The 24,694-nt window shown below is 45.7% G+C and overlaps 1 protein-coding gene across 2 annotated transcripts in view; it reads left to right on the top strand.

Moving 5' to 3' along the window:
* Positions 1 to 24,694, top strand: part of LOC135549826 (trafficking protein particle complex subunit 9-like) — a 367,075-nt gene that overhangs the window by 59,009 nt on the left and 283,372 nt on the right. For both annotated transcript variants that reach the window (XM_064980154.1, XM_064980155.1), the window contains one exon: positions 4,048 to 4,193. In XM_064980154.1, coding sequence (XP_064836226.1) covers positions 4,048 to 4,193 — 146 coding nt within the window. The remainder of the gene's footprint in view (positions 1 to 4,047; positions 4,194 to 24,694) is intronic.

Genomic DNA, 24,694 nt, shown 5'->3' on the forward strand with positions numbered 1-24,694 from the left:
ATAGGCTAGTCCGGAGGCTCTGTTGAATAGGCTTGGCTTTTCTAGGGGCTCTGTTGAATAGGCTACTCTGCGTCTCTGTTGAATAGGCTAGTCTGGAGGCTCTGTAGAATAGGTTTGTCTGGAGGCTCTGTTGAATAGGCTTGTCTGGAGACTCTGTTGAATAGGCTTGTCTGGAGACTCTGTTGAATAGGCTCGTCCGGAGGCTCTGTTGAATAGGCTTGGCTAGTCTGGGGGCTCTGTTGAATCGGCTACTCTGTTTCTCTATTGAATAGGCTTTGCTCGTCTGGGGGCTCTGTTGAATAGGCTACTCTGGGTCTCTGTTGAATAGGCTTGGCTAGTCTGGGGGCTCTGTTGAATCGGCTACTCTGGGGCTCTATTGAATAGGCTTTGCTCGTCTGGGGGCTCTGTTGAATAGGCTACTCTGGGGCTCTGTTGAATAGGCTTGGCTAGTCTGGAGGCTCTGGTGAATAATTGTTTTTTTCAACTACATGTTTAGAGGTCCATTTACTGCTTTTGAAAAGAGTTTAAGATTTCCGTATTTTGGTCGAGGAAGTTGGTAAATTGAGTTGGTTATTTTCAAGTGAATGTATTTTATTTAGCCAAGTTAGTCATTGATAAGTAGTGCTGAGCGATAAACCGAAATGTTGCTTATTTTATGGCTTTTTAAATATGTAATTGACAGATGTCTGTCAAATGATTTGACTACAATTTTGGTATTTTTTTCCTCCCGTGAGTTCAATGCGCACATTTCACAGTTTCTCTGGAGATAAATTAAATCTTGCCTGAACTGTGCGATTTAGTAGTGAGTTGTAGTGTTTAACAGACCATTATTCTACTAGTTTAGAGCATAAAACTTGGTAATTAACGACAGTAACCATAGTGCCTTGCTCATTGTCTTGTCCGGTCTGTGTCATGCGGAGATGTAGAGAACAGTTGTTGCTGCGTGAGGGATCTCTAACTGAAAACACATGATCAAAGTGTCATCGTCTAGTCAGGTCTGTGTCATGCGGAGATGTAGAGAACAGTTGTTGCTGCGTGAGTGATCTCTAACTGAAAACACATGATCAAAGTGTCATCGTCCGGTCTGTGTCATGCGGAGATGTAGAGAACAGTTGTTGCTGCGTGAGGGATCTCTAATTGAAAACACATGATCAAAGTGTCATTGTCTTGTCCGGTCTGTGTCATGCGGAGATGTAGAGAACAGTTGTTGCTGCCTGAGGGATCTCTAACTGAAAACACATGATCAAAGTGTCATCGTCTAGTCCGGTCTGTGTCATGCGGAGATGTAGAGAACAGTTGTTGCTGCGTGAGGGATCTCTAACTGAAAACACATGATCAAAGTGTCATCGTCTAGTCCGGTCTGTGTCATGTGGAGATGTAGAGAACAGTTGTTGCTGCGTGAGGGATCTCTAACTGAAAACACATGATCAAAGTGTCATCGTCCGGTCTGTGTCATGCAGAGATGTAGAGAACAGTTGTTGCTGCGTGAGGGATCTCTAACTGAAAACACATGATCAAAGTGTCATCGTCTAGTCCGGTCTGTGTCATGCGGAGATGTAGAGAACAGTTGTTGCTGCCTGAGGGATCTCTAACTGAAAACACATGATCAAAGTGTCATCGTCTAGTCCGGTCTGTGTCATGCGGAGATGTAGAGAACAGTTGTTGCTGCCTGAGGGATCTCTAACTGAAAACACATGATCAAAGTGTCATCGTCTAGTCCGGTCTGTGTCATGTGGAGATGTAGAGAACAGTTGTTGCTGCGTGATGGATCTCTAACTGAAAACACATGGTCAAAGTGTCATCGTCTAGTCCGGTCTGTGTCATGCGGAGATGTAGAGAACAGTTGTTGCTGCGTGAGGGATCTCTAACTGAAAACACATGATCAAAGTGATTCCTGATTGGTTTTCAGAGGTCTTAAAAGCCTTATTTACTTTGACAAAATCATTATTTTGTAGTTCTTCAGACGGTTTAGGCAGCAGCTCTGTAGAGATGATTTGGAATAAATAATAGACAAATAAAACACATGTAATAATATACACAGCAGCCAAAATATTTGATGAAAATCATGTGAATAAATGATGGTTAATAAGTGATCGGCAGTAATGAGAAGTCACTGGGTTTTTATTCATTGTTTTATTCTGTGTTACAGCATTCAACCCACATCATCAAAATTAAAAACTGACCTCAACAAGCGCTAATACAATAGTTCTTTAAAGGCAGCCTAGTGTTTAGGTTGCAGTAAGTTCACTCAGAATTCTGCCCACTTGTCTTATACACTGCTCAAAAAAATAAAGGGAACACTAAAATAACACATCCTAGATCTGAATGAATGAAATATTCTTATTAAATACTTTTTTCTTTACATAGTTGAATGTGCTGACAACAAAATCACACAAAAATTATCAATGGAAATCAAATTTATCAACCCATGGAGGTCTGGATTTGGAGTCACACTCAAAATTAAAAGTGGAAAACCACACTACAGGCTGATCCAACTTTGATGTAATGTCCTTAAAACAAGTCAAAATGAGTCTCAGTAGTGTGTGTGGCCTCCACGTGCCTGTATGACCTCCCTACAACGCCTGGGCATTCTCCTTTCATCTGTGATGAGCACAGGGCGCCAGTGCCGAATTTGCCAATCTTGGTGTTCTCTGGCAAATGCCAAACGTCCTGCACGGTGTTGGGCTGTAAGCACAACCCCCACCTGTGGACGTCGGGCCCTAATACCACCCTCATGGAGTCTGTTTCTGACCTTTTGAACAGACGCATGCACATTTGTGGCCTGCTGGAGTTCATTTTGCAGGGCTCTGCCAGTGCTCCTCCTGCTCCTCCTTGCACAAAGGCGGAGGTAGTGGTCCTGCTGCTGGGTTGTTGCCCTCCTACGGCCTCCTCCACGTCTCCTGATGTACTGGCCTGTCTCCTGGTAGCGCCTCCATGCTCTGGACACTACGCTGACAGACACAGCAAACCTTCTTGCCACAGCTCGCATTGATGTGCCATCCTGGATGAGCTGCACTACCTGAGCCACTTGTGTGGGTAGTAGACTCTGTCTCATGCTACCACTAGAGTGAAAGCACCGCCAGCATTCAAAAGTGACCAAAACATCAGCCAGGAAGCATAGGAACTGAGAAGTGGTCTGTGGTCACCACCTGCAGAACCACTCTTTTATTGGGGGTGTCTTGATAATAATTGATCATTTCCACCTGTTGTCTATTTCATTTGCACAACAGCATGTGAAATGTATTGTCAATCAGTGTTGCTTCCTAAGTGGACAGTTTGATTTCACAGAAGTGTGATTGACTTGGAATTATATTGTGTTGTTTAAGTGTTCCCTTTATTTTTTGGAGCAGTGTATATCCACTTTTTCTCCCTGTTTTCTAGCTTCTCCATATCCATCTACCCCTATTTCTGGGTTGGCAGGGCCGTTAGTAGAACCAGGAGAGATGGAGGACCGTCTGTACCGTTTGTCTGTGTGTAGATAGATAGATGAATGTCTGGCTACTCACAGAGGTGATAAGTGCTGTGTCTACTAGCGCCAATTCACACCTTCACAGTGCTTTGCTATTTAAATGGCCTGGGCTTCAACCTCAGGACACAATTCACCAATTCTACTGGATTTATGTTCCGCTGCCATCTGATTGACAGAGTTGTGTGTGATTGGCTCATGTCACCATGCCAAAATCTATCTCATTTTCTCTCTCAGGACCTTTAATGTTCATGGCTGTTGAGATAAAATCTCTCTCTCTTCCTCCTTCGCTCCTTCTCCATCTCCCATCCCTTGACAAACGATCTGACCTTAATGGCCACATGTACTCTTAAATCTCCACCCAGCATGGCCACCCCTCGGAGCCTGGTTCCTCTCTAGGTTTTCTTACTGGGTTCCTGTCTTTCTAGGGAGTTTTTCCTAGCCACTGTGCTCCTGCATCTTCATTGCTTGCTGTTTAGGGTTTTAGGCTGGGTTTCTGTGTAGCACTTTGTGACATTAGCTGATGTAAAAAGGGCTTTATAAATACATTTGATTGATTGGTTGGTTCTCCCCTGCTACAGATCAGTGAAACTGCTAGATCTGCCTGTCAGCCTGCGTCCCCACAAGCAGAAAGGCCTTCTGGAAAACAACATGTCCTCCAAGAGTCCCTTCATCTACTCTCCCATCATCATGCACACCAGAGGAGAGGAGCGCACCAAGAAGATAGGTGGGCACACACACACGCACACACTCACACACACACACACCCTTCTGAAGTTGCCATGTCAAAGTAAAACAGTTTTAGGCCTACTAATATTTTCATTGTAAAACATCTATAAATAACCGTGATGAAATAAATTCATCCTTTATACACGCTTGGCTAATGCCATAATTAAACCAGGGGCTCGAGCTCCTGAATGTTATAATTTTTTGGGGGATCTGAAAACCCTCCAGTTTTAGCAGACTTTCTCATGATTGTGACGGATGACATCTCAGGATGAGTTCTAATCTGGCTTCTCACAGAATCCAAGGAGTGTAAACTCTCTCTCTGATAAAGTGCCAAATCAGATGGACTCAACACAATGGCTGTTGTTAGAATTGTTATCGAGTTTTTCAGTATGACTGAAAGCCATTCCATCTTTGTCCGTTCACTGTTTGTTCATTGTAGTCTCCCTTTGAGTGTAGTTGTGTCCTGTCTTAGTGTGAAGCCATCTGCGCTCAGATACTGTACTTGGAGTGTAGTTGTGTCCTGTCTTAGTGTGATGCCGTCTGTACCCAGATACTGTACTTTGAGTGTAGTTGTGTCCTGTCTTAGTGTGATGCCGTCTGCACTCAGATACTGTACTTGGAGTGTAGTTGTGTCCTGTCTTAGTGTGATGCCGTCTGCGCTCAGATACTGTACTTTGAGTGTAGTTGTGTCCTGTCTTAGTGTGATGCCGTCTGCACTCAGATACTGTACTTTGAGTGTAGTTGTGTCCTGTCTTAGTGTGATGCCGTCTGCACTCAGATACTGTACTTTGAGTGTAGTTGTGTCCTGTCTTAGAGTGAAGCCGTCTGCGCTCAGATACTGTACTTGGAGTGTAGTTGTGTCCGGTCTTAGTGTTTTGCCGTCTGCACTCAGATACTGTACTTGGAGTGTAGTTGTGTCCTGTCTTAGTGTGATGCCGTCTGCGCTCAGATACTGTACTTTGAGTGTAGTTGTGTCCTGTCTTAATTCGATGCCGTCTGCGCTCAGATACTGTACTTGGAGTGTAGTTGTGTCCTGTCTTAGTGTGATGCCGTCTGCGCTCAGATACTGTACTTGGAGTGTAGTTGTGTCCTGTCTTAGTGTGATGCCGTCTGCACTCAGATACTGTACTTTGAGTGTAGTTGTGTCCTGTCTTAGAGTGAAGCCGTCTGCGCTCAGATACTGTACTTGGAGTGTAGTTGTGTCCGGTCTTAGTGTTTTGCCGTCTGCACTCAGATACTGTACTTGGAGTGTAGTTGTGTCCTGTCTTAGTGTGATGCCGTCTGCGCTCAGATACTGTACTTTGAGTGTAGTTGTGTCCTGTCTTAATTCGATGCCGTCTGCACTCAGATACTGTACTTTGAGTGTAGTTGTGTCCTGTCTTAATTCTATGCCGTCTGCACTCAGATACTGTACTTTGAGTGTAGTTGTGTCCTGTCTTAATTTGATGCCGTCTGCACTCAGATACTGTACTTTGAGTGTAGTTGTGTCCTGTCTTAGTGTGAAGCCGTCTGCACTCAGATACTGTACTTTGAGTGTAGTTGTGTCCTGTCTTAGTGTGATGCCGTCTGCACTCAGATACTGTACTTTGAGTGTAGTTGTGTCCTTTCTTAGTTTGATGCCGTCTGCGGTCAGAGACTGTACTTTGAGTGTAGTTGTGTCCTGTCTTAGTTTGATGCCGTCTGCGGTCAGATACTGTACTTTGAGTGTAGTTGTGTCCTGTCTTAGTTTGATGCCGTCTGCACTCAGATACTGTACTTTGAGTGTAGTTGTGTCCTGTCTTAGTTTGATGCCGTCTGCGGTCAGATACTGTACTTTGAGTGTAGTTGTGTCCTGTCTTAGTGTGATGCCGTCTGCACTCAGATACTGTACTTTGAGTGTAGTTGTGTCCTGTCTTAGTTTGATGCCGTCTGCGGTCAGATACTGTAATGTCCTTACAGCTTGTTCTTTCATCACGCAGGCTGTATTGAACAGTGAATCATCACACACACACACACACACACACACACACACACACACACACACACACACACACACACACACACACACACACACACACACACACACACACACCACACACACCACACACACACACACACACACACCACACACACCACACACACCACACACACCACACACACCACACACACACACACACACACACACACACACACACACACACACACACACACACACACACACACACACACACACACACACACACACAGTCATATGTGTGAATAAAACATCAGGGACACTGAGTTGTAGGATAGCGTCATCACCTCCCACGCCTGATTTATCAGTATAATATCACCGCTTCCAGACTAACAAGATTGACAGGCACGTCTTCACTGGAAAATAAACAAACAAGTCAAGAGGGGAAAAAATAACAACAAATACATTTAAATATCTATTCAATAGATAAAGTGCTTTCCGTGTTATCTATAATTCATTGCTTTAATTTTGTTGTAGTTTCCTGCCTGCCTGCTCCTGTCAGGCTTTCTCTCTGTATGTCTGTCTCTCTCTGTCTCTCTCTCTTCTCTCTCTCTCTCTCTTCCCTGTCTCTCCCTGTCTCTGTCTCTCTCTGTCTCGTTCTGTATCTGTTGCTGTCTCTCTCTCTCTGTCTCTCTTTCTCTCTCTCTCTCTGTCTCTCTCTCTGTCTCTCTCTGTCTCGTTCTGTATCTGTTGCTGTCTCTCTCTCTCTGTCTCTCTTTCTCTCTCTCTCTCTCTCTCTCTCTCTCTCTCTCTCTCTCTCTTTCTCTCTCTCTTTGTCTCTCTCTTCTCTGTCTGTCTCTCTCTCTGTCTCTCTCTTCTCTGTCTCTCTCTTCTCTGTCTCTCGTCTCTGTCTCTCTCTTCTGTCTCTCTCTTCTCTGTCTCTCTCTTCTCTGTCTCTCTCTTCTCTGTCTCTCTCTCTGTCTCTCTCTTCTTTGTCTCTCTCTTTGTCTCTCTTCTTTGTCTCTCTCTCTGTCTCTCTTCTCTGTTTCTCTCTTCTCTGTTTCTCTCTTCTCTGTTTCTCTCTTCTCTGTCTCTCTCTTCTGTCTCTCCCTCTCTCTTCTCTGTTTCTCTCTTCTCTGTCTCTCCCTCTCTCTCTCTGTCTATCTCTCTCTGTAATTCAATTAAATTCAATTGACTTTATTGACATGTCAAGTTCATTATTACTTATATTGTCAAAATATACATATCGAAAAATAAAATACAAATATTTTTTTATATATATATATATATATATATATATATATATATATATATATATATATATATATATATATATATATATATATATATATATATATTGTTCTGAAAGAGTTGCAAAACCTGGACCCGTATAAATCAGCTGGGCTTGACAATCTGGACCCTCTATTTCTGAAACTATCCGCCGCCATTGTCGCAACCCCTATTACCAGCCTGTTCAACCTCTCTTTCATATCGTCTGAGATCCCCAAGGATTGGAAAGCTGCCGCAGTCATCCCCCTCTTCAAAGGGGGAGACACCCTGGACCCAAACTGTTACAGACCTATATCCATCCTGCCCTGCCTATCTAAGGTCTTCGAAAGCCAAGTCAACAAACAGGTCACTGACCATCTCGAATCCCACCGTACCTTCTCCACCATGCAATCTGGTTTCCGAGCCGGTCACGGGTGCACCTCAGCCACACTCAAGGTACTAAACGACATCATAACCGCCATCGATAAAAGACAGTACTGTGCAGCCGTCTTCATCGACCTTGCCAAGGCTTTCGACTGTCAATCACCATATTCTTATCGGCAGACTCAGTAGCCTCGGTTTTTCGGATGACTGCCTTGCCTGGTTCACCAATTACTTTGCAGACAGAGTTCAGTGTGTCAAATCGGAGGGCATGCTGTCCGGTCCTCTGGCAGTCTCTATGGGGGTGCCACAGGGTTCAATTCTCGGGCCAACTATTTTCTCTGTATATATCAATGATGTTGCTCTTGCTGTGGGCGATTCCCTGATCCACCTCTACGCAGACGACACCATTCTATATACTTTCGGCCCGTCATTGGACACTGTGCTATCTAACCTCCAAACGAGCTTCAATGCCCTACAACACTCCTTCCGTGGCCTCCAACTGCTCTTAAACGCTAGTAAAACCAAATGCATGCTTTTCAACCGATCGCTGCCTGCACCCGCATGCCCGACTAGCATCACCACACTGGATGGTTCCGACCTTGAATATGTGGACACCTATAAGTACCTAGGTGTCTGGCTAGACTGCAAACTCTCCTTCTAGACCCATATCAAACATCTCCAATCGAAAATCAAATCTAGAGTCGGCTTTCTATTCCGTAACAAAGCCTCCTTCACTCACGCTGCCAAGCTTACCCTAGTAAAACTGACTATCTTACCGATCCTCGACTTCGGCGATGTCATCTACAAAATTGCTTCCAACACTCTTCTCAGCAAACTGGATGCAGTTTATCACAGTGCCATCCGTTTTGTCACTAAAGCACCTTATACTACCCACCACTGCGACTTGTATGCTCTAGTCGGCTGGCCCTCGCTACATATTCGTCGCAAGACCCACTGGCTCCAGGTCATCTACAAGTCCATGCTAGGTAAAGCTCCTCCTTATCTCAGTTCACTGGTCACGATGGCAAAACCCATCCGTAGCACGCGCTCCAGCAGGTGTATCTTACTGATCATCCCTAAAGCCAACACCTCATTCGGCCGCCTTTCGTTCCAGTACTCTGCTGCCTGTGACTGGAACGAATTGCAAAAATCGCTGAAGTTGGAGACCTTTATCTCCCTCACCAACTTCAAACATCAGCTATCTGAGCAGCTAACCGATCGCTGCAGCTGTACATAATCTATTGGTAAATAGCCCACCCATTTTCACCTACCTCATCCCCACAGTTTTTATTTATTTACTTTTCTGCTCTTTTGCACACCAATATCTCTACCTGTACACGATCATTTATCAATCCAGTGTTAATCTGCAATATTGTAATTATTCACCTACCTCCTCATGCCTTTTGCACACATTGTATATAGACTCCCCTTTTTTTTCTACTGTGTTATTGACTTGTTAATTGTTTACTCCATGTGTAACTCTGTGTTTTCTGTTCACACTGCTATGCTTTATCTTGGCCAGGTCGCAGTTGTAAATGAGAACTTGTTCTCAACTAGCCTACCTGGTTAAATAAAGGTAAAAAAAAAAATATATATAGATAAATTGTGGGACCAACAGCAATAATAATAGTACTAGTGGACATGGGATTACCATTAACAACAACTACAACAACAATATTGATCAGAACAACAATACATTAAAACAATGGTCGTAGACCAGTGTCAACATGACTGAGAAGACACATGACGTGGTATGAAAGACAAAACAAAACAAGATGGGAAATATTATCGACATTACTTTGCACTTTTCACTGGCTGTCCCTCAGGTTGTGGCAGGAGGACACATATTTGGCTGCCAAAACTGCACATTGTGGCTTTTCACCCAATAAATATTTGATTTTATAGTTTCCAATTTTTTGTATTGAATTATAATTTTGGGAAAGAAATATTCTCTTAGGTCTGAGTATTTGTCCCATTGTAATAGGAAATGTAGCTCTGTCTCTACCTCTCCCCTGGAGCAGAGTGAGCACAGCCTGTCCTCTCTGGGCAGCCAGGTTTGTCTGTGATGACCGGTCTCTATAGCCAGACTGTGCTCACTTAGTCTGTACCTAGTCAATGTTTTCCTCAGTTTTCTATCAGTCACAGTGGTCAGATAGTCTGCCACCATGTACTCTCTGTTTCGAGCCAAATAGCATTGAAGTTTACTTTGTTTTTTTGTGGTGTTTTCCAATAGGTGACATTGTAGAGCTGTGTGATTGAATGTTTTGAAGTCACTTGTTTTTAGATGGTTGAAAAATTTGATGTCTCTTTTTTCTATTCGAATGAGGAGGGGGTATTGGCCCAATTCTGCTCTACATGCGTTATTTGGAGTTTTTCTTTGCACTTGCAATACAGTCTTGCAAAACTCTGCATGTAGTATTTCAATTGGATGTTTGTCCCATTTGGTAAATGAATTACTAGAGATTGGACCCCATACTTCACTGCCATATAGAGCAATTGGTTCTATAACTGATTGAAACATTTTGAGCCAGATTCTAATTGGAATTTCGATTTTGATGTTCCTTTTAATGGCTTAGAATGCTCTTCTTGCTTTGTCTCTCAGCTCATTCACAGCCATGTGAAAGCTACCTGTGTTGCTGATATTTAGTCCTAGATATGTGTATATATATTTATATTTGTCATCCTTATTTCCGGACCTTTTTTGGAATATCCTTATATATATTATTTTTAGGTTAACGGTCAGAGCCCAGGTCTGACAGAACCTGTGAAGATGATCTAGATCTAGGTGCAGCACCAGGTCATCTGCGTACAGCAGACACTTGATTTCAGTGTTGTGCAGGGTGAGACCTGGTGCTGCCAATTCTTCTATTGTTTTTGCCAATTCATTAATGTAGATGTTAAATAGTGTTGGACTTATTGGGCAGCCCTGTTGCACTCCCCGTCCCCGAGAGAAGAAGTCTGTTTGCTTGTTGCCAATTTTAACCGCACATTTGTTTTTAGTGTACATTGATTTAATAAAATATGTTTTCCCTCCAATACCACTTTCTATTAGTTTATAAAAAAGACCTTCGTGCCAAATTGAATCAAATGCTTTCTTGAAATCTACAAAACACGAGTAGATTTTTGCCTTTGTTTTGGTTTACTTGTTTATCAATTAGAGTGTGGAGGGTGTAAATGTGGTCTGTTGTACGATAATGTTTTAGAAATACAGTCTGGCTTCTGCTCAGGACGTTGTGTTCGTCAAGGAAATGATGTAGTCTGCTATTTATAATACTGCAGAGAATTTCCCCCAAGTTGCTGTTAACGCAAATTCCTCTGTAATTATTCGGGTCAAATTTGTCTCCATTTTTATAGATTGGTGTGATCAATCCCTGGTTCCAAATATCGGGGGAAATACCTGCAGTGAGGATAATGTTGAAGAGTTTGAGTATAGCCAATTTCAATTTGTGTTCTGTATATTTGATCATTTCATTTAAAGTGCCATCAGCACCACAGGCCTTTTTGGGTTGGAGAGTGCATCGTTTTCCCAAGAATTCTACTTCTGTAATTGGGGTATTCTGGTTTTGACTGCTGATTTGTAATTTTTCTTGAATATCTTTTTGTTCTAGGCTCTTTGTTATATTGCTGTAGAGGTTTGCAAAGTGATTTCTCCACATATCCCCATGTTGGATAGCCAGCTCCTCATGATGAGGTTTGTTTCATTTATTCCAATTCTCCCGGAAGTGGTTTGATTCTATGGATTCCTCAATTCCACCCAGCTAATGTTCTGTTCCTCTGTTCTTAAGGTGTGTTTGTGTTGCTTCAGTGTTTCCCCATATTGAAGGCGTATGTTTTTGTTGTCTGGTTCTCTGTGTTTTTGATTAGATGTATTTCTCAATGATTTTCTTAGATTTTTGCAGTCATTATCAAACCATTTTTCATTATCTGTTATTTCTGGTTTGCTCTTATGCTTCTTTAAATTAGCCAAGGAGGCTAATTTGTCAAATATAAAGTTTATGTTCCAAACAGCCACATTTACACCTTCATTGCTGTAGGAGAATGTTAAGGCTAAGAAGTTGTCCAGGAAAGATTGTATTTTTTGGCTACTAATTGCTTTTTGGTAGATGTCTGTACTGTTGCACTCCATCTATAGGCCTGTTTTGTACCATGTTATTTATTGGGCCGTAATGCTTCATGGTTGGGTTCTGCTCTTCTCAGATACACTGTGATTTTACTGTGGTCTGAGAGAGGTGTTAGGGGGCTGACTGTGAAGGCTCTGAGAGACTCTGGGTTTAGGTCAGTGAGGAAGAGGTCTACAGTGCTGCTGCCAAGGGATGGGCTGTAGGTGTACCTACCAAAAGAGTCCCCTCTCAGCCTACCATTGACTATGTACAGACCCAGTGTTCCACAGAGCTGTAGGTGTACCTACCAAAAGAGTCCCCTCTCAGCCTACCATTGACTATGTACAGACCCAGTGTTCCACAGAGCTGTAGGTGTACCTACCTAAAGAGTCCCCTGTCAGCCTACTATTGACTATGTACAGACCCAGTGTTCCACAGAGCTGTAGGTGTACCGACCTAAAGAGTCCCCTCTCAGCCAACCATTGACTATGTACAGACCCAGTGTTCGACAGAGCTGTAGGTGTACCTACCTAAAAAGTCCCCTCTCAGCCTACCATTGACTATGTACAGACCCAGTGTTCCACAGAGCTGTAGGTGTACCTACCTAAAGAGTCCCCTCTCAGCCTACCATTGACTATGTACAGACCCAGTGTTCCACAGAGCTGTAGGTGTACCTACCTAAAGAGTCCCCTCTCAGCCTACCATTGACTATGTACAGACCCAGTGTTCCACAGAGCTTCACGAGCTGTACTCCATTTTTGTTTTTCACTTTGTCATAGTTGTTTCTGGGGGGTATGTGGGGAGGGAAATGTTGTTGCTTCCTGGTAGGTGTTTATCCCCATGACTGTTAATAGTGTCTTGTTCTTCTGCTGTTCTAGCATTCAGGTCTCCACAGACCAGTACGTTGCCTTGGGCCTGAAAGTGACTAATTCCCCCTCTAGAATAGAGAAACTCTCTTCATTGAAGTAGGGTGGCTCTGAGGGGGAATGTATGTGGCACAGAGGAAAACGGTTTTATCTGTCAAGACAGCCTCCTTGTTGATTTTTAACCATATAAAGAATTCTCCTGTTTTGATCAATTCGATTGAATTTACTAGTTCAGATTTATACCATATTATCATTCCCCCTGAGTCTCTGCCCTGTCTGATTCCTTTTCATTTAGTGGTTGGTATGATTATCTCCCTATAACCTAGTGGACAGCCAGTGGAAACATCACCTCTGCACCATGTTTCCTGTAGTACTACAATATCAACATCAATTTCTTTCATGAAGTTTGGGTTTCTGCTCTTTAGTCCAAAAGCAGAGGACTTCAATCCTTGTAAATTCCAACATGTAACGTAAAAAGATTTGATATGTTTTTCTCTCTTTACCTTCAAAATGAGACACACTCAATCCAACAAGAACTATTAAAATAGGATTTTTCAATGAAAGTAAACTCTTATTATGCAAATGTGATTTGTTTATCATTTAAGATATAATTTGTGTCATGCCACTTGGGTGGGTGTAGTGTGAGGATGGTGTGGTTCTTGTGCTCATCTTACTATGACCCTCGGCCTATCACATGTGAGCATAGCAGATGTAGCATAGCATTTGTTTCATGTCACTAATTTGGTTGGTGGGGCTGGGCCAGTTGCTCCTCTCACAGCCTGTGCGTAGCTCTGCCTGCTGGGCTGTGGCTCCTCCAAGTGTGGGTCTGCGGCAGGGGGGTGGGAGGCCTCGTCTGGGTGGCTCTGAAGCTGGGCTGGGGTGGTCTGTGCTGCGCTGGCTGTGGTGGGCATTGAGGTTGGTGGTGCTGTGGTCGTGGCTGGAGGTTCCAGGGTGCTGGTCCGGGGTGTTGTTTCGGTGATCTTGGGGGGGTGGAGATTGCTCCACTGTTTCTAGGTGGAGAGGTCGGACTGCGGTTTAAAGCGACGTCCTTGAGTCTTGACAAGGATGGGGACGGTCTCCCTGTACAGGTGAACATGGTCATAGAGACAGTCCAGATCAATGGTGGGATGGTGGGGACTGTCTCCCTGTTCAGGTGAACATGGTCATAGAGACAGTCCAGATCGAGGGTGGGATGGTGGGGACTGTCTCCCTGTGTAGGTGAACATGGTCATAGAGACAGTCCAGATCGAGGGTGGGATGGTGGGGACTGTCTCCCTGTACAGGTGAACATGGTCATAGAGACAGTCCAGATCGAGGGTGGGATGGTGGGGACTGTCTCCCTGTACAGGTGAACATGGTCATAGAGACAGTCCAGATCGAGGGTGGGATGGTGGGGACTGTCTCCCTGTACAGGTGAACATGGTCATAGAGACAGTCCAGATCGAGGGTGGGATGGTGGGGACTGTCTCCCTGTGTAGGTGAACATGGTCATAGACACGGTCCAGATCAAGGGTGGGATGGTGGGGACTGTCTCCCTGTGTAGGTGAACGTGGTCATAGAGACAGTCCAGATCGAGGGTGGGATGGTGGGGACTGTCTCCCTGTGTAGGTGAACATGGTCATAGAGACAGTCCAGATCGAGGGTGGGATGGTGGGGACTGTCTCCCTGTGTAGGTGAACATGGTCATAGAGACAGTCCAGATCGAGGGTGGGATGGTGGGGACTGTCTCCCTGTGTAGGTGAACATGGTCATAGAGACAGTCCAGATCGAGGGTGGGATGGTGGGGACTGTCTCCCTGTGTAGGTGAACATGGTCATAGAGACAGTCCAGATCGAGGGTGGGATGGCGGGGACTGTCTCCCTGTGTAGGTGAACATGGTCATAGAGACAGTCCAGATCGAGGGTGGGATGGTGGGGACTGTCTCCCTGTACAGGTGAACATGGTCATAGAGACAGTCCAGATCGAGGGTGGGATGGTGGACCAGGTGTACATTGGGTCGCAGGGCACAGTCCCGGGAGAGGCTGGCATTTATTCTTTGGATTGTGGAAGGGTGGAAGTCCTTCCTCTGTGGAAGGGTTGACAAAACGATTCTTGAGTCGAGGAAGATTGCGGAGGCCTTCTCAATCACTCCCCGTAGTGAAGTTGCCACCCTCTCCTGCGGAGCACGCAGGTCGTTGCTTCCGGTGTGTATGACTATGTGGCTTGGTGACCCGAGATGGGCCTTATTAAGCAGCTCCATGGCCCTCTGCGTTGTTGGGCGCCACACCTTTCTCCTTTTGTGTTGAGGGAAAAGTTTCTTCTCCTGAACAAACTTCCCATTTGAGTCCATCAACAGGGCGATGTCAGCCAGTGTTTCTTCTGGACTGGGGGGGGGGTGTGGCTGGTCTGTGCCGGTGCCGCTGTCAGTGGGAAGCTGTTCTGTGGGTTGAGGAGGAGGGGTGCAGCAGGCATGGCTGGGGAAGCCTGGCTGGTTGCTCTGGGCTCCCCTGCTGTGTGAGGACAGGGCTGGGGAAGCCTGGCTGGTTGATCTGGGCTCCTCTGCTGTGTGAGGACAGGGCTGGGGAAGCCTGGCTGGTTGCTCTGGGCTCCCCTGCTGTGTAAGGACAGGGCTGGGGAAGCCTGGCTGGTTGATCTGGGCTCCTCTGCTGTGTGAGGACAGGGTTGGGGAAGCCTGGCTGGTTGATCTGGGCTCCTCTGCTGTGTGAGGACAGGGCTGGGGAAGCCTGGCTGGTTGATCTGGGCTCCTCTGCTGTGTGAGGACAGGGCTGGGGAAGCCTGGCTGGTTGCTCTGGGCTCCCCTGCTGTGTGAGGACAGGGCTGGGGAAGCCTGGCTGGTTGAGCTGGGCTCCTCTGCTGTGTGAGGACAGGGCTGGGGAAGCCTGGCTGGTTGAGCTGGGCTCCTCTGCTGTCTCTCTCTCTCTCTCTGTCTGTCTGTCTGTCTGTCTGTTTTTCTGTCTGTCTGTCTGTCTGTCTGTCTGTCTGTCTGTCTGAATTCAATTCAATTCAAATCAATTCAAGGGCTTTATTGGCATGGGAAACATGTGTTAACATTGCCAAAGCACGTGAGGTAGATAATATATAAAGTGAATATATAAAGTGAAAAACAATAAAAATGAACAGTAAACATCACACATACAGAAGTTTCAAAACAGTTAAGACATTACAAATGTCATATATATACAGTGTTTTTACAATGTACAAATGGTTAAAGGACACAAAATAAATAAGCATAAATATGGGTTGTATTTACAATGGTGTGTGTTCTTCACTGGTTGCCCTTTTCTCGTGGCAACAGGTCACAAATCCTGCTGCTGTGATGGCACACTGTGGAATTTCACCCAGTAGATATGGGAGTTTTTCACAATTGGATTTGTTTTCGAATTCTTTATGGATCTGTGTAATCTGAGGGAAATATGTCTCTCTAATATGGTCATACATTGGGCAGGAGGTTAGGAAGTGCAGCTCAGTTTCCACCTCATTTTGTGGGCAGTGAGCACATAGCCTGTCTTCTCTTGAGAGCCATGTCTGCCTACGGCGGCCTTTCTCAATAGCAAGGCTATGCTCGCTGAGTCTGTACATAGTCAAAGCGTTCCTTAATTTTGGGTCAGTCACAATGGTCAGGTATTCTGCCGCTGTGTACTCTCTGTGTAGGGCCAAATAGCATTCTCCTTTGCTCTGTTTTTTTGTTAATTCTTTACAATGTGTCTAGTACTTATCTTTTTGTTTTCTCATGATTTGGTTGGGTCTAATTGTGCTGTTGTCCTGGGGCTCTGTAGGGTGTGTTTGTGTTTGTGAACAGAGCCCCAGGACCAGCTTGCTTAGGGGACTCCTCTCCAGGTTCATCTCTCTGTAGGTGATGGCTTTGTTGTGGAAGGTTTGGGAATCGCTTCCTTTTAAATGGTTATAGAATTTAACGTCTCTTTTCTGGATTTTGATAATTAGTGGGTATCGGCATAATTCTGCTCTGCATGCATTATTTGGTGTTCTACGTTGTACACGGAGGATATTTTTGCAGAATTCTGCGTGCAGAGTCTCAATTTGGTGTTTGTCTCATTTTGTGAAGTCTTGGTTGGTGAGCGGACCCCAGACCTCACAACCATAAAGGGCAATGGGCTCTATGACTGATTCAAGTATTTTTAGCCAGATCCTAGTTGGTATGTTGAAATGTATGTTCCTTTTCATGGCATAGAATGCTCTTCTTGCCTTGTCTCTCAGATCGTTCACAGCTTTGTGGAACTTACCTGTGGCGCTGATGTTTAGGCCAAGGTATAATTTTTTGTGTGCTCTAGGGCAACAGTGTCTAGATGGAATTTGTATTTGTGGTCCTGGTGACTGGACCTTTTTTGGAACACCATTATTTTGGTCTTACTGAGATTTACTGTCAGGGCCCAGGTCTGACAGAATCTGTGCATAAGATCTAGGTGCTGCTGTAGGCCCTCCTTGGTTGGTGACAGAAGCACCAGATCATCAGCAAACAGTAGACATTTGACTTCAGGTTCTAGCAGGGGGAGGCCGGGTGCTGCAGACTTTTCCAGTGCCCGCGCCAATTCGTTGATATATATGTTGAAGAGGGTGGGGCTTAAGCTGCATCCCTGTCTAACCCCACGACCCTGTGTGAAGAAATGTGTGTGTTTTTTGCCAATTTTAACCGCACACTTGTTGTTTGTGTACATGGATTTTATAATGTCGCCTGTCTCTATCTCTCTCTGTTAGTCTGAAGGCCTGTTCCTCCACGCTGGGATGGGTATTATTTCTGTGGCAACAGTTTCTAATAAGGAACACTGAACCGATCAAAACCGCCCTGTGATTATTATTATAGTACAGTCTGCTGACACAACATGTTTTTTTTTTCCTTTCTATCAAGTCAATTCCTATTTCAGTTTTGCTTAGTTGCAGAAAAGGCAACGACGGTAACTTTGATGCAGTTGTCTCAATTAGCTTTGGTCTCATCAGTCTCCCTGGACATCATGACTTTCTCTAAACTGTCATTCATCTCAGAGCCCAGAACCAAATCAAGTGGAGCTGGCAGACGGACATGAACATTTACGTGAAACACTCTGTCACCAGAGATGAAACTGACGTAAATATGTTAGAACTGCCAGGGGCAAAACATTTATTTAGGAAATCCCCAGTGTTTTTATTTAACAGGCCCTGTCGACAGGGATATTACATTGGAGCAAAACAACACATGCATGTATTTTTAAAAGGAGGTTAAGAAAAGGTGAAAAGGCATCCTGGTGGGCAGAGTGAACACAGGTCATGCAGCCACTTCATATCTTTTATACAGCTCAGAGTTGTCCCTAAAACAGGGCTCATTTACTATGAATTAATGTGGTGCTTGGTGCTCAGTGGAATTTGGTGCTCAGTGGAATGTGGTGCCTGGTGCTCAGTGGAATGTGGCGCCTGGTGCTTGGTGCTCAGTGGAATGTGGTGCCTGGTGCTTGGTGCTCAGTGGAATGTGGTGCCTGGTGCTCAGTGGAATGTGGTGCTTGGTGCTCATTGGAATGTGGTGCCTGGTGCTCAGTGGAATGTGGTGCTTGGTGCTCAGTGGAATGTGGTGCCTGGTGCTCAGTGAAAAGTGGTGCCTGGTGCTCAGTGAAAAGTGGTGCTTGGTGCTCAGTGGAATGTGGTGCCTGGTGCTCAGTGGAATGTAGTGCCTGGTGCTCAGTGGAATTTGGTGCTCAGTGGAATGTGGTGCTCAGTGGAATGTGGTGCTTGGTGCTCAGTGGAATGTGGTGCTTGGTGCTCAGTGGAATGTGGTGCTTGGTGCTCAGTGGAATGTGGTGCCTGGTGCTCGGTGGAATGTGGTGCCTGGTGCTCGGTGGAATGTGTTGCTTGGTGCTCGGTGGAATGTGATGCTTGGTGCTCGGTGGAATTTGGTGCTCGGTGGAATTTGGTGCTCGGTGGAATGTGGTGCTTGGTGCTCGGTGGAATGTGTTGCTTGGTGCTCGGTGGAATTTGGTGCTCGGTGGAATGTGCTGCCTGGTGCTTGGTGGAATGTGGTGCCTGGTGCTCGGTGGAATGTGGTGCCTGGTGCTCGGTGGAATGTGGTGCCTGGTGCTCGGTGGAATGTGGTGCCTGGTGCTCGGTGGAATGTGGTGCCTGGTGCTCGGTGGAATGTAGTGCCTGGTGCTCAGTGGAATGTGGTGCTTGGTGCTCAGTGGAATGTGGTGCTTGGTGCTCAGTGGAATGTGGTGCCTGGTGCTCAGTGGAATGTGATGCCTGGTGCTCAGTGGAATGTGGTGCTTTGTGCTCAGTGGAATTTGGTGCTCAGTGGAATGTGGTGCCTGGTGCTCAGTGGAATGTGGTGCTCAGTGGGAATGTGGTGCCTGGTGCTCAGTGGAATGTGGTGCCTGGTGCTCAGTGGAATGTGGTGCCTGGTGCTCAGTGGAATGTGGTGCTTGGTGCTCTGGAATATGGTGCTCAGTGGAATGTGGTGCCTGGTGCTCAGTGGAATGTGGTGCTTGGTGCTCAGTGGAATGTGGTGCTTGGTGCTCAGTGGAATGTGGTGCCTGGTGCTCAGTGGAATATGGTGCTCAGTGGAATGTGGTGCCTGGTGCTCAGTGGAATGTGGTGCCTGGTGCTCAGTGGAATGTGGTGCCTGGTGCTCAGTGGAATGTGGTGCTTGGTGCTCAGTGGAATGTGGTGCCTGGTGCTCAGTGGAATGTGGAATGTGGTGCCTGGTGCTCAGTGGAATGTGGTGCCTGGTCTCTCATGTTCTCTCTCTCTTTCTCTTCTTTCTTTCTCTCTCTCGCTCTCTCTCTTTCTCTCTCTCTCTCTCTCTCTCTTTCTCTCTCCTTTCTCTCTCTCTCTGTCTCTCGCTCACATTTTTCTGCCTGGGAATCGGTTCTAAACAGTCTGCAGTATGCTGTGTTTGTGTGTTTATTTCTGAGCTGTGCTCTCCCCGTTGTCATGTAAATGTGATGTTCTATTAAGCAGATTGATGCTGAGCCATAAAACAGGGGATTCCTATAATGGAGATTGTGGTGAAAGGTGACAGAGATAGAGCGGTGTTTGTCAGACCATGAGACATCCAGAAAATTGGTCTTATCACAAAATTGTCTGAGCGGTTTGAGACTCTCACGAACACGATGGGGTTCTCTGTTTTGCTCTACGACCCCCACAAGCATCTTGGGACTCGTCTGAAGTCGGTACTGCCGATCTGCCAACGTCTGTATGTGGCTTGCGAACAGTTTGGGTTCACACTAATATGACCCCTCTGACCCCTCGGTTGTTATGCTCTAGGACGCCCACAGACCTCACAAGACTTGTCTGAAGGTCCCCCGGCACCAAACGAAAAATAGTTTGGACGTATATGGAAACTAACAAATATTTCCTGATCTTTCGTGTAACTCTCAGCTATAGGATAGACACTTCAGAACAAACGTCCTTTAGAATATTTTTGGGGTGCAATATCTGATGTGAATCTGTTATTCAATGCGTCTGTATGGGCTAATTGCAGTAAGGCCAAATTTAAAATGTTGAATCAAATATATATATATTTTTATTCTCCAAGGGGTCTTAATAATGCCTCTGTCTGTTTCAGCTGTATATATGCATACAGAGAGATACAGGTGTGTGTGTTTGGTTTTACCATATTTGTGGGGACTAGAAGTTTTCCCAAGGAAAATTTGGACAACTGGGGACCTTTCGACTGTCCCCACAAGGATAGTAAAAACAAACGTGTATGCATCTACTTGGTGTGTACGCATGTGAGAAACAATGAAAGCTTACTATCTAGATAATATCTAGATATCTATCTAGATAGATATATACTTTCTCCCAGTGCGATAGTGTTGCTACTGTAGGGGTCTATGTGTGTGAACATGCTCAAAGCTAGAGAACCTAGTCCTCTTTGTTTCTATATAAACATCAGTGTGTGTGTGTGTTGCTTCTATTGTTTTTGTTGTTATATTTCATTAGATTTCCAGGCAGGGGTCAGGCTGAGAATCCCATTAGAATAAGGTGAATATGCAGTATTTGCACCCATTGCCTGTGATGGTAGACATGAGCACATGTTGTGGGAATGTTTGGTTTAATACATAGAATGTTCCTTTCAAATGTGGAAAGGCGGGATGCAGCAATGTGTTATACAAGATGTGTACGGCTTATTTGAATGGGATAACGCGGTAATAGTGGCAGTTGATTGGTTGAAATTGCTCCCGTATATGTTGTTCCTGTCAATGGTTATTTTAACATGTTGTAGCTTTGTTACATTCCTCTCCTGGATTAGCCTAGGCTCTCCAATTGGATATAAATTGATTCAGGAGTTCAGGAGTTTATGAATAGCAAAAAAGCTTGGCAGAAAATACCAGGTGTGATTTGCGAAGCGATGGTTAACTGGGCTGTCGAAAGTCTGAAGTGACCCCTGGGCAGAAGGCCCAGAGAGAGAGGGACAGAAAGGGCAAGGCCAAGGGGGGCAAGACCCAGAGAAAGTGAGAGGGGAGATGGGTAGTACCAACTGGCTGTTGGTAGTTGGAACATTTAGGAAGCAGCGTGAATATTAAGGGGGCTTCAACTTCAAAAGCTGTTGATTTGTGTGTGTGGGTATCTGGGGGAGGGGAGGAGGGATGTAAAGTAAATGAGTAGCAGAGAGAGGGGAGAGATGGGTAATATATCTCCTCTGTCTCATTAGGCGCGCAATGAGTCTTAAACATGAACTGTTTTTCATCACTTGAAACAGACCACTCCCAACTCTGCCAGGGCTTGGTCTCACAGCACAGCAGCACGTATAGTGAACTCTAAAACCATCTCTAAACAACCACTACTCATGAATGTGTTATGAATGGATTATGAAGTCCTTAAGTAGGTGCCCTTCAAATGAAGAGTTACCTTAATTACTTATAGTTTTATGAAACTCACACACCTCAAATTTTTAGACGTTAATTCCTCTGTTAGTTTAGGTCATTTTTCTTTTATCACTACTGGAATCCATTGCTGCATTCTGTTGTATGAAATGGACTCTGTTAACACGGAGAGAAACCATATAAAGCCTGCTATCCTAAGGCAACAGATAGACCTATGTGATGAGGCAGTGTGGTCGTGCTCCTCACATTCGAGCACTAAAGCTCTCTCTGCTCCAGGATACTGTGTTTTGAGGCAGTGTGGTCGTGCTCCTCCTCACATTCGATCACGAAAGCTCTCTCTGCTCCAGGATACTGTGTGATGAGGCAGTGTGGTCGTGCTCCTCCTCACATTCGATCACGAAAGCTCTTTCTGCTCCAGGATACTGTGTGATGAGGCATTGTGGTCGTGCTCCTCCTCACATTCGAGCACTAAAGCTCTCTCTGCTCCAGGATACTGTGTGATGAGGCAGTGTGGTCGTGCTCCTCCTCACATTCAATCACCAAAGCTCTCTCTGCTCCAGGATACTGTGTGATGAGGCAGTGTGGTCGTGCTCCTCACATTCGAGCACTAAAGCTCTCTCTGCTCCAGTATACTGTGTGATGAGGCAGTGTGGTCATGCTCCTCACATTCGATCACGAAAGCTCTTTCTGCTCCAGGATACTGTGTGATGAGGCAGTGTGGTCGTGCTCCTCCTCACATTCGATCACGAAAGCTCTTTCTGCTCCAGTATACTGTGTGATGAGGCAGTGTGGTCATGCTCCTCACATTCGATCACGAAAGCTCTTTCTGCTCCAGGATACTGTGTGATGAGGCAGTGTGGTCGTGCTCCTCCTCACATTCGATCACGAAAGCTCTTTCTGCTCCAGGATACTGTGTGATGAGGCAGTGTGGTCGTGCTCCTCCTCACATTCGATCACGAAAGCTCTTTCTGCTCCAGGATACTGTGTGATGAGGCAGTGTGGTCATGCTCCTCACATTCGAGCACTAAAGCTCTCTCTGCTCCAGGATACTGTGTGATGCGGCAGTGTGGTCGTGCTCCTCCTCACATTCGAGCACTAAAGCTCTCTCTGCTCCTCCTCACATTCGAACACTAAAGCGCTCTCTGCTCCAGGATACTGTGTGATGAGGCAGTGTGGTCGTGCTCCTCCTCACATTCAATCACCAAAGCGCTCTCTGCTCCAGGATACTGTGTGATGAGGCAGTGTGGTCGTGCTCCTCACATTCGAGCACTAAAGCTCTCTCTGCTCCAGGATACTGTGTGATGAGGCAGTGTGATCGTGCTCCTCACATTCGATCAGTAAAGCTCTCTCTGCTCCAGGATACTGTGTGATGAGGCAGTGTGGTCGTGCTCCTCCTCACATTCGAGCACTAAAGCTCTCTCTGCTCCAGGATACTGTGTGATGAGGCAGTGTGGTTGTGCTCCTCTTCACATTCAAGCACTAAAGTTCTCTGCTCCAGGATATTGTGTGATGAGGCAGTGTGGTCGTGCTCCTCCTCACATTCAATCACCAAAGCTCTCTCTGCTCCAGGATACTGTGTGATGAGGCAGTGTGGTCGTGCTCCTCACATTCGAGCACTAAAGCTCTCTCTGCTCCAGGATACTGTGTGATGAGGCAGTGTGGTCGTGCTCCTCCTCACATTCAATCACCAAAGCTCTCTCTGCTCCAGGATACTGTGTGATGAGGCAGTGTGGTCGTGCTCCTCACATTCGAGCACTAAAGCTCTCTCTGCTCCAGGATACTGTGTGATGAGGCAGTGTGGTTGTGCTCCTCTTCACATTCAAGCACTAAAGTTCTCTGCTCCAGGATATTGTGTGATGAGGCAGTGTGGTCGTGCTCCTCCTCACATTCGAGCATTAAAGCTCTCTCTGCTCCAGGATATTGTGTGATGAGGCAGTGTGGTCGTGCTCCTCCTCACATTCGAGCACTAAAGCTCTCTCTGCTCCAGGATATTGTGTGATGAGGCAGTGTGGTCGTGCTCCTCCTCACATTCGAGCACTAAAGCTCTCTCTGCTCCAGGATACTGTGTGATGAGGCATTGTGGTCGTGCTCCTCCTCACATTCGAGCACTAAATCTCTCTCTGCTCCAGGATACTGTGTGATGAGGCAGTGTGGTCGTGCTCCTCCTCACATTCGAGCATTAAAGCTCTCTCTGCTCCAGGATACTGTGTGATGAGACAGTGACAGCAGCAGACCAGGGTTCTAATACTTCAGCTGGACTTGATTAAGCGTGTCTGCCTTAATGAACCGATAGAACAGTTGCAAAAGTGCAAACCCCACCAGGCAGGCTAAAGCAAACACTCAAACGTATTAAAATAAATATTCCAAGTAGTATTTGAACCCTGGTTTGCCTACTACTACTACTATTAAAACGTTCGATTTCCAAACGACGCCAACAGGCTTACTCTACTGGTAAAACTTTAATCTAGAGACTACTCCTCAAGGTTTGTCGAAACCTTGAGAGTAATGATGAATCAGCTAACATCAGCGTTGATAGTGGGTCCTCTGGCTGTGTGTCTGTATGTTGATGTTGTCTGTTTGATTAATGGATGAATGGATTGGCTGCTCGGGCATCCATAACAGGCTGCTGGTAGTCAGATATACAGTACACCCATAACAGGCTGCTGGTAGTCAGATACAGTACACCCATAACAGGCTGTTGGTAGTCAGATACAGTACACCCATAACAGGCTGTTGGTAGTCAGATATACAGTACACCCATAACAGGCTGCTGGTAGTCAGATACAGTACACCCATAACAGGCTGTTGGTAGTCAGATACAGTACACCCATAACAGGCTGCTGGTAGTCAGATACAGTACACCCATAGCAGGCTGCTGGTAGTCAGATACAGTACACCCATAACAGGCTGCTGGTAGTCAGATACAGTACACCCTTAACAGGCTGCTGGTAGTCAGATACAGTACACCCTTAACAGGCTGCTGGTCGTCAGATACAGTACACCCATAACAGGCTGCTGGTAGTCAGATACAGTACACCCATAACAGGCTGCTGGTAGTCAGATACAGTACACCCATAACAGGCTGCTGGTAGTCAGATACAGTACACCTTTAACAGGCTGCTGTTCGTCAGATACAGTAC

This window comes from Oncorhynchus masou, chromosome 12, assembly GCF_036934945.1.
Source record: "Oncorhynchus masou masou isolate Uvic2021 chromosome 12, UVic_Omas_1.1, whole genome shotgun sequence".
NCBI lineage: Eukaryota > Metazoa > Chordata > Actinopteri > Salmoniformes > Salmonidae > Oncorhynchus > Oncorhynchus masou.